This window comes from Sinocyclocheilus rhinocerous, unplaced genomic scaffold, assembly GCF_001515625.1.
Source record: "Sinocyclocheilus rhinocerous isolate Xijiao unplaced genomic scaffold, SAMN03320098_v1.1 scaffold502, whole genome shotgun sequence".
In the NCBI taxonomy this organism is placed as follows: Eukaryota; Metazoa; Chordata; class Actinopteri; order Cypriniformes; family Cyprinidae; genus Sinocyclocheilus; species Sinocyclocheilus rhinocerous.
This window is the reverse complement of record NW_015641028.1, coordinates 110,186-121,055: the sequence shown is the minus strand read 5'-3', so window position 1 is coordinate 121,055 and position 10,870 is coordinate 110,186. Positions and strand designations below refer to the sequence as shown.

Sequence of the window (10,870 nt, the reverse complement as noted above, 5' to 3'; positions counted from 1 at the left end):
ATCGTCTCAGGTTACTTATGTAACCATGGTTCCCTGAGTAGGGAACGAGACACTGCGTCCTCTAGGTTTCTTGCCATGCTGCGGATGCAAGCTTCAGACGAAGAAGTGAATGATGTGTAGCTCCCGTCGCCTATTTATACTATAGTCGCACCGGTAGTGACGTCATGGCTGTCGCTGGCCGACGAGTTGGTGTTTTTTCAATGTATGCTTCAGACACGGGTCACGACGAGGCGTCCCCCATAGCGACCCCTAGAGGACGCAGTGTCTCGTTCCCTACTCAGGGAACCATGGTTACATAAGTAACCTGAGACGTTCTTTGGCAACTTGAAGCAAGTTTAAATACTGAAATGACCAACTAAAAATAAAAGCTAAAAAGAACTTCACATAAAAAATAATAAAATAATACAAATGACAAAACCACATAAAATTATTAAAAGGTAAACTACTTAAATTGAATTCATATTAATAAATATACTATAACAGAATATATAAATATTATTAAAATAACACTGCACTCTGGTAATCATTGGTTCCTCTTTGTACAAACCTTGTAAACATCAATTTGTATTCACCCTGGTCCATTTCATTTATGTGTTATTAGGTGCTATTGGTGGTTGTTGTTCCATTGCTTCTGGCTGGGATTGTATGGTAACCCATACTGTTGTAAGACAAGCTGATTGTAGTGGGTCTGAAAACACTGCAGGCTAATCAAACTGAACTTAAACAGCTTAAATTAAGTCTAAGTCTCTTTTATTGATTGTCTTTTGTTGAGTCTAGATATACCATTTTTTCCCCAAGGTCGCCCATTTTTATCTCACCATCATTTTGAATTTTATTGCAAACTGCTGTGTCTTGTCGGTGTAACTAATCAAAGTCAAGCTTCATTGACAACATGTTGTAAGGCTACCTGAGCAATTTGAGGACACAATCACCTAGTTATCACCTTTTTTGCTACTCCTACAAAAGACTGGGCTCAATAGATCTTCAAAACATGGCAGAAGAAAACAAATCAATGTTTTTGCCCAAAACAATGTGGATGCAGTAGCAACAGCAAGTCAAGTTATGGCAGAAGGTTGTTGGTTTCAACCCTCGTGTATAGTTTTGCAATGCACATTCATATTTTTTTTTTTAGCAACAGGCACTGCAAATGTTGTAACTTCATAAGTTTTTATTGTATTTTTTTATATTATCATGATGAATTTGAATAGGCATATAATTTCTACTTGGACATGTTTGGGTAAAGCAGGTGCTATGAAGATCGTTGGGTCAGTTTAATGCATGTCGGCATCATGTTACATTGGCTGGTGTTTGACAGGAACCCTTTGTGTCCGAGGTAATGGCTTTGTTACTTTTTTCTGACTGTCATCAGCTGCCTGGTACTGTATATCGATAAGTATTTCATTTTCCATTCTCCAGCAGTCTTATCAATCGCTGATGGCCATCAGAAAAACACCTGCTTGACTGGAAATATATGGGTAAACTGAAACTGCCTTTCCCATGTTTTTTTTCCATAGTCTTTCATCACAGTTTCTCTGTGTCACCCTGCACCTCTACTCCAATGAACGCTGTGTTTGTCAGGTCTTTGTCGATCCTGCTATAGCTGAAACAGCTCCTTCCTCTTGAACAATGTGCAGATTAGCAAGCTCAGCCATGCACTTCACAGTAACCTGATCCCCCTCTGTGTGAGTGTGTGGGAAGTCAGAGAGGTTACTGTTGGTGCTCCGGGACATGGGACATGTGGAATCATAGAGGGACACTTGTGCAGGCTGGAAAATTGGCAGAAAGACTAGCGTTTGACACATTACGGGGTTGAGATGGTCACACTATGCTTGAATATGCACAAATGTTTCATTTTTAATTGCATACCAATGTTTCCATTTGGTTAACTTATATTTTTGACCGATAGAAGACCTGGAACAAAACTGATTAAAGGAGTAGTTCATGCAAAAATTAACGTTTACTCACCCCCAGGCCATCCAAGAGGTGGATGAGTTTATTTTGGAAAAGATTTGGAGAAATTTTGCTTTGCATCACTTGCTCACCAACGGATCCTTTGCAGTGAATGGGTGCCATCAAATGAGAGTCCAAACAGCTGATAAAAACATCACAGTAATCCACAAAGTCTTGTGAAATAAGTGAATAAATTAAGACGTTTTTAACTTCAAACTGTTGCTATCTAAAATACAAGTCCTCTATCCCTAGTATTGCTTTCTCCAGTAAAAAAGTCATCTCATCTGAATCAGGAGTGAAATATGCAGGTGGACACGGTGGATTTTGATGTGAGAGGGCAACAGGGGATGGACATTTTCATTGGAGGAAGCATTATTATGGATAATGGACTGTTTTGGCCAGAAGCCTTTGTCCTTAATGATATATTAAGGACAGCTTTTCACTTCACAAAGTGTTAATTGATGGACTGGAGTCGTGTGGATTACTTGTGGATTATTTGTGATGTTTTATCAGCTGTTTGGACTCTGATGCGGCTGGTCTGAGATTAACTACTTGAGACCTGATAGCATGTTCCAAAACACTACCAGCTTGATTTTCCAGCAGGAACAAAGAAGTGGTGTTGGTTAGTATATTTTAAAATGTTAAAATTTCTCATAATTTATGATTGATACAAAACAGAAGACCTAGGTTGTGACATCATATCCTGTTACCTGTATTCTCCCGTTGGAGTCTAATAGACCAATTCGTTGTTTTGCAAACAGTGAAGACATTTTTGTGGGTGGAGCCTATCTGGTGGCAGAAAATGAGAGTTTTCAAGTAGCAGTCTATGGAAGAAGGATGTAAAAAATAATAAAAAAAGGTAAATTTGAGTTTATATTTCAAAATTCTGACTTTATTTGCACAATTCTGAGATTATATCTCAATTCTGATAAGGAAAATCAACTCGTCTTTCTCTCTTTTCCCCTTGGCTCAGTATCATGAGTTTATATCCCTGACTTCTGTCCGAACTAGAAGATATAAACTTGCATTTACGAGAAAAAAAGTTAGAATTGTGTGTTAAAAGGTAAATGTTATGTAAAATGTTAATAGTAATAGGTTTAAATAGTATTTCATGCTTTAACTCTAAGGCTAATACAATATGTCCCCTAAGAACTGCATATGTAAATATTATGTAGACCTATTGTTAAATCAAATTTATGCTATAAAAGTAGAGTAATCATAGCACTTTTCATCCATAGTCGGTCCATTTAAACGTCTGCGTTTAGCTTCAAATGGCATCTTTGAAGACGGTACTCTATAAAAATTATTTGCATTCCGAAGGCACAAAAATATATATATTTTTTATTCCATGGATTTTACCCATTTCGCTCCACTTGTTACCAGTGTTTTTCTGCCACCACAATGCGCACACAGCTGTAAGTAACGTAACTGTGACATCTACTCCAAATTGCTCTATTTAGTTCTGTATGCTTAAAGTGTAATGTGACCTCACCTTTTCTATCGCCCACATGTAAACCGAATAAGCAAATTAATGCAAGTAAAGAGTGTTTATTTACATTTGACAGAAGACACTTGGCAGACTATAAATAAAAGCTGTGCCATGCTGTTGAAAGGATGTGAAGGCAAGAGATACAGCAGCCAAATTGAGATTCACAACCATAGAAACCATCACAGAAAAAGCCCTCCATAGTCAGCTGTGGAGCTTCTCGGCCTGCAGGGATCCTGGAGTAGTTCTCCTCCAGACGTTGTGATCACTTCCTCCTGCAGGAAAAGCAGACCATCAGCTAACAAAACCGACATCAGTCCTGGGACAACCGAGCATCGCTATCAATCCTCTGCATCAAACGCACAGATGGAAGGACAGGTGTGCTCGCCACATCTATGTTCCTCATGCCCCATGGGGTCTGCAATCGCCTCATGAGCATGTTTGTCAGTCGCGCTACGACAGTAGTACAATTCTGTAGTTCCAGCTTACCTTATGGAAGTCGATGAGGTCAACTAAGGTGGCGTGACGGTTCTGGTCTACACCTAGGAAGCTGTAATAGTCACCCGATGCGTCGATGAGGAAGTGCTTGAAGCCCGAGGTGGTGTGGTAGGACAGTGTGTAGCCCCAGATCCGCTCACTCACTCTGACCAAGAAACAGCCCTCTGCTGCATTCGCTAGCAAAGCCTCTGACTCCTGCCGTGATATTATTCCTGCAGAGGCAGGAGACAAGTGACAGTGAGAAAGACAGATGGAGAGCCGGAGACGGGACGAGGCAAAGTGACAGACTGGAAGAGGCAGATATGGAGAGAGATTGAGTGAGAGTGCGGCTGGAAGTGCAGGTGTTGTGCTCTGATCTTAAAGTGATGCTGGCAGCGCTCTCGTGTTTCCTGGTCGAATGGCATCACTCAGATGGTTGTTAATCTTATCATTGTCCAATCAGAGGCCACACACTGTGGCTCCAATGGCACAAGCAGTGAATTATTGAGTTTTTCTGTCTGCCTCTCTTTTCCTCTATCTGTCTCTCATTATTATTTTCTTGATTTAATCGATGTCTTTCCTTCACTGCAACCACTAAACTACTGCCCGTTCCCACTAAACTGTGACTTCTGAGTCCATTTCTAAAAATACATCAGAGGCTTTTTTACGTGACTCCTGTCAATGTCGCCCCAGTGCATTGAACTCTTTGGAGTGCATCAGCGGTACCCTAGCACCAGTCAAGCGCTGTAATGTGTTACTTGAAGTTCAAACAATTTCAACTCCAACTTCAACTGACCCCGCTTGCCACTGACCTTTTGAAGTGCAGTCAATGGTTAACGGGCAGTTTTCATGATGTGTCTTTGCAATCTTTTGAAATCTTTTTCTTGCTTTCGACCTATGCTTGTAATTTTTCATACATGATTTTGCCTATTTTGCCTCTTTCATATGTCTATCTACTGCGATTCAAAGGTTTGTGGTCAGTAAGATTTTTACTTTTTAAGAAGTCTCTAATGCTCAAATAATACAGTAATTACAAATTGTAAAAAAAAAAATTCTATATATAATATATATAATATAATATATATGTAATTCATTCCTTTGATGGCACAGCTGTATTTTCAACAGTCATTAATCCAGTCTTCAGTGTCACATGATCCTTTAGAAATCATTCTAATATGCTGATTTGGTGCTCAAGAAACATTTCTTCTCAAAAGTGCTGAAAACAGTTGTACAGCTTAATATGTTTATGGAAATCATGACATTTTCCAGGATTCTTTAATGAACTGAAAGTTAAGAAATGTCTTTCTGTCATTCTTGATCAATTTAATGTGTCCTTATGGAATAAAAGTACTCATTTCTTAAAAAAAATCTTACTGACCCCAAACTTAGATATTTTAATATTTTTGAAGAATTTGTCATGCTTTTTGCTGTTATCCGACATTTATTTGCTAATTATTTTTCTGAAATTGTCAATGTTTATGTGTTGCAAAATGTCAACCCCCATGTGATGTGTCCTTTGCTTTCATAGTTTGTGTTCATTTTAATGTTAGTTTGCAATCTCATGAAATCCCCCTACCATGATGCTATCTACTTGTTTGGAGGTCAAAGGGTCAAAACATGATGCTTGTATTAAAACCCTGATGTGAGCTGTGAAGGGCCTTAGGGAAGGGAACGTTCTAGCCGTCTTTACCGTGGAACCAGGCTGCGATGGTGTTGCTACTTCGCTCATATCCCGCTCGTCTCGGTCTCTGCTCCTCTTCAAACCAGCGGATGATGGATTCACGAGAGTTCGGCCTGGGTGGACGAATCCAGACTGGGCTGAAAGGCAATGGGAGACAGTATTGTGATGTGTAGTTAGCATGCAAATCTTTCATTATTTGTTTTACTTTCTGTATGAGAGTGGTACGTTTTGTCCAAAATGTAATTTCCTCTATATTAACTTCTTGTTCCCTAAAAACAATATCACACTCGCAAAAAATAAATGGGATATGGTCGAGATCATTTATTATTGATTTGATTATTGATTTACCATTCCGTGAGCGACTGTGTGACTGGACTGCAGTAACGTCGGTGTTGTCTACGCCTGTAATGGCCTGAGGTAAGTTGACCAGAACTAGCTGCAGGTGAATGGCTGGCCTCAGCTGGAGGGGTCGGATGTTCGATGACTGCGCCATGCCGTCGGTTGTGACCCGATCCGTTAAGGTGTGTCTTATGGAACAGGCCGCTGAGTCCAGCCACCAGGCCCTTCTCGATAGCCCGCAGAGACTGGCGCTTGTATTCATCTCTAGCCCGCCATGCCTTGCACTTCATCTCCTCATCCGCCACCTTGGAGCGTCGCACTGTGGGAAACGGAGAGGAATTTGAATAAAAATAAGCTACTTTGTATTAGAGCAGCCAAACTACTCATTTTCTTTCCCATTCCATTTGTTCTCTCACATTGTTCCTGCCATTCTTTGTCATCTCTCTCGTTCCTCTTTTCCTCCTGCTTCAGAGAGATGTACAGCTCCTTTGCTCTCCTCTCCTCTGTTTGGCGGATTTCTTCCTCGCCTCTCTGTCTCTCTTCCTCCTCACATTTCTGTGAAAAAAGGAGAAAGAATCAGCCCTAGCTAACACAAAGGCACAGAAGTTTCACTTCGGCTTGCTTTAGTTGTCTCATCTTCGGTGAATATAAATGATTAATTTGGTGGACGATGTCATTAACCCAAACATCAGTGCTTTCAACTCTATTATAGATCAGGCATACAAATGTTGGCCTTGTGTCTCAGAGATCACTATTTACATTCTGAGAGGTTGCCAACTTTTAAATAATTCACTCTCTGAACATGGAACACATAGTAATTAAGCCTAATTAACCTCAATCTCTATTATGAGACTATGATTAAAGGCGTGGTTGAAGAATAAATGCAAGGACCCTTAACTATTGGATATCTTGTCAAAATTGAGCCACTGAGATCCCGATTGGTATGCTTTTTTAGGGGCTTATACATTTATTATAAAGGGTGCTTTAAAGGTAGTTACAATAAGTAGCAGTCACGCATGAAAAAAAAAGAGTAAATATTAATATATGTATGCGTAAGACGTGTTAATAAGACCAACTAGTTTTATTTTAGTAGAAATTAGATACTGCTATCAATTTTATTAATACAAATGGGTTTTTATTTGTATTTTATTTTATATATCTGCGTTTTATTTTTAGTTATATAGGTTTAATAATTATGTGGTTTTTTTGTCATTTTTATTCATTTTTTAAAAATGTGTATAGTTTTTATTCGTTTTTAATTTAGTTTAGGTTTTAGCTATTTTAGTGCATTAAGTTAAACTAAGCACAAATAAGAATTGTTTTGAAACTAGCTGAAATAAAATGTGTTTATGCATTATTTTATTTTTATTTCAAGTAATGTTTATTTTATTTCAAGTAAAAAATAGTTTTAGTTGTAGTGTATATACTCTCATTTTTTGTTGTTGTTTTACTTATGCTGCACTGGCTAGATAGTCTTATAATGCATGACTGAATTCATGTGTGAGTTTTCCAGATATTTTTCAAAAGCACTATTCATCAGTGGCGGCTTGTCGGGGGAGGCAGGGGAGGCACAGCTTCCCCATAATTTTGAGGTGAAAATGGGAGGAGGACGATTTAATGTTAATAAAATTCACAATTCATTTCAGTTCATGTTTAGGCCAGGTAAGTGAAATTATATTATCTTGCAGTATGCGTGTCGTTTTCTTTACGTTTTCTGACTAAAAGCAACCAAAAAGCAATTTTAAAGTGGTTAAGCAAATAATAATAATAATAATCGGCAGGGATCCCAGACCAATATACTTAGTGTGCCTCCTCTATTTTAAAACCCACGAGCCGCCACTGCTATTCATGTCTTTATTTGTACAATTTTTTAATGAGGACAAGTGTACTTTTAAAACCCACTTGGCTTTAATATATGAGGGAACACGAGGCATGACGCTGTATTTTATGTTTTTTTTAGAACTGTCACCCTTTCAAAAGATGCATAAAATATTCTGTGTTTTTGTTTTTACTCAAAGGAACATATTCCAGCCAAACCCACCTTCAGTTCCTCTCTAATGCGATCTTCCTCTTCTTCCTGCTTGGCTGCCTTTCTGTCATCTGTCTCCTCCTTCCATTTTTCTGCCACGAAGCGAGCCTTTTCCTTCGCCATGGCATCTCGAAACTTCTTTTCAATCTCTGCCTCCTTCACACGCCTCAGGAAATTCAGTAGGGGTTGAGTGATGCACTTTCCATCCCTCTGTACTTCTATCATTATTACCCTGCACACCCTCCCTTCTCTCTCTCTCTCTTTCTCTCATTTTTTAGCTGAATCACATCTGTCAATCTTCACCCACCCCTAATATCCCACTGCTCCCTTCCCTCGACCCTGTCCCATGGTTCTCTCACCGGAGTTCCTGTGCCTCTCGCTGGGCCTGCTTCATTGCTCTCTCCTCCATCAGTTCTTCCACAATGTCTTCAAAGGGCTTGTCCCCCGGGGCCTTCCCCATTACCCATACCCACACCTCTCCATCTGAGCCCAGAAGCCACTGAATGCCTCTGCGGTTGCCTGGGAAGAGACAGTAAACGACAAATATGAAAAAAAACATCTTTCCTCCACTTTCCAGACCCATCAGACCGTATTCAGATAAGATAAAGACAAAATAACACAGACGGCGCGACAAAACTAGAAGAGATTATCCTACTGGGATCCTTTGTACGCTGCGGGAACATGACAACTGAACAAGATAATGCAAGAACTTTTGAAAACAAGGGGACATTACCTGTCAGCTCACAGACACAATCAGTGACGCCCTCTGATGCAGTGAGATTGCACTTGCAATATGATGTAAACCTAATCTTGCTCATTTGCACCACTGCCTTAAAGTTGAAGTGTGTCGTTTTATAGATGGACTTTCTGAAATACTTTCTCCTACACCTCTTTAGTATGCAGCAACACCAGATACACCATTCGTAGACTGATTTACCCAGAAAGTATGAACACTGTGGCTCTGTGGTGCTTACAGGACAATGCTGTCTTTCAGCATTCGAACCAGACCTATGCAGCAATATTGGTTCTGTGGAGTTTGAGGGAGTTTGTAAGTTTTCAAACCTGTTTTAAAACAATGATTATTTCTGCATTTTTCATTTGGTGAGGCTAATGGAACAAAATTACACACTTTAAACTCACAACACAATCTTTGTTTTCTTTGTCATTTAGAAAAAAATATATAATGACTTAATAAGGGCAAAATAATTTGAAACTACTGAATACTAACTTGGAATATTTCTCATGATCAAAATAAATTAATACTTTTATTCAGCAAGGACGCATTAAACTGATCTAATATGACAGAAAAAAATATTTCTGTTTCAAATAAATGCTGTTCTTTTTAACTTTCTATTCATCAAAGAATAATGTAACAGGTCCCCAGAAAAATATTAAACATCACAAATGTTTTTATAATTGCTACTAAGAAATAATTCTTCAGCAACAAATCAGCATATTAAAAGATTAAAAGACTGGAGTAATGACTCTTGAAAATTCAGCTTTGCCATCACAAGAATAAATTACATTTTATAAAATATTAAAATAGAAAACAGTTATGTTTAATAGTAAGAATATTTTGTAATATTACTGTTTTTTAAACTGTATTTTTGATCAAATAAATGCAGGCTTGGTGGACATTACTGACCACAAACTTTTGAATGTTAGTGTATATATGAAGACCAAAAAGCATTATTATCTACAGAATTTATATCATAATTTTGCATTACCAATGATAAGAAATGACCAAATACATGATATTTAAAACCAAACAGTGCTAAAGCTTTTCTAAGGACTAATATTTGTTTTGAAAAGTGCGCTTGTGCTATCTTTCTTTAATAAATGCCACTTGGTTTGGTAATTTGTTATCTAACACAAAGACATACATTTTTAAGAGTGACTTAAATGTCAAAATATTCCTTGTAACAACTACACTCATGTTTCATTTGTAGACTTTATCAAATAAAGGTACAAAATGAACCCTGGACTCACTTTTCTTTTTCACAGCATGGCTTGGATCTCTTCTCTCCCTCTCATTCCAGCGTCGCACCTGCTCCTCCCGAATCTTGTAGAAGAGGATCTGTTTCTGCTCTTCGTTGAGTTCAGCCAACAGGTCAGGCTCTATATACATATCCTGAAGAATCTGCTGCATCATCCTGACAGCCTGTCAGGTATATGTCTCTCTCGACTCCTTTGACCTTTGTCTGTAGTCACCGCAGACTGCAAGCCCAGGTGTCTGTCTGTCTCTCAGGATCAGTCTTCACTGCCTGAGGAAGGCCCAAGGTGTGTTCAATGTAATGCACAGCTGATCTGAAGCTCTTTTTGAGGGTGTCATAACAACTGTGAGCCCTCTACTTCCTATCACCCTCTATTTGATATACCTCTCTGTTGAACAAGTGTTGATCACAACTGCATCCCTTCCTTTAATCTTGACCTAAGTATGGTCTCTTTCTCTCCATTTCTCGTATGCTGCAGTGGTGTTTTGTTCTTGCGTTTAGATCCTTTATGGGGTTTAATTTCACCCTCTGCCCCCTCTATCTGTCTCCTGCACTGACCCTACAGACCAGGTGTGTCTGACACTGCTACCTGTGTGTGACAGCTCGAAATGATTTTGTTCAGCTCCTTTGCAGGTTAAAATATGTCTACAGATATGATTTTGTGATGAATTGACTTATATAGAAATAGTTTTCTCTAGGCTACACCTGTACGTCTCAACAGTTATATTAAATGGCAGATTGATATCAACAATATGCAAGCAATTACTCAGTGAGGGCAAATTATGAAACAGACATACTATTACGAAAGAAGAATTTACATGTAAATATGGATGCAACATGAACATTTGGGATAAGATGTGTGTGTGTGAGTGTATGTGGGCATGTTATCTGACCTGCCCCTTTCTCCCTACCTT

At 38.8% G+C, this 10,870-nt stretch overlaps 1 protein-coding gene across 1 annotated transcript; it reads right to left on the bottom strand.

Annotated features, from left to right (window-relative positions):
* Window positions 1-3,502: 3,502 nt before the first annotated feature.
* Window positions 3,503-10,114, bottom strand: sh2d4bb (SH2 domain containing 4Bb). Its single transcript, XM_016570436.1, has 8 exons — window positions 9,952-10,114; window positions 8,322-8,481; window positions 7,975-8,128; window positions 6,350-6,488; window positions 5,943-6,252; window positions 5,604-5,731; window positions 3,926-4,146; window positions 3,503-3,711 (listed from the first exon to the last, which is right to left on the bottom strand). The coding sequence occupies exons 1-8, from the start codon at window positions 10,112-10,114 to the stop codon at window positions 3,619-3,621; spliced, it is 1,368 nt and encodes a 455-aa protein (XP_016425922.1). The 3' UTR covers window positions 3,503-3,618.
* Between the last annotated feature and the right edge of the window lie 756 nt (window positions 10,115-10,870).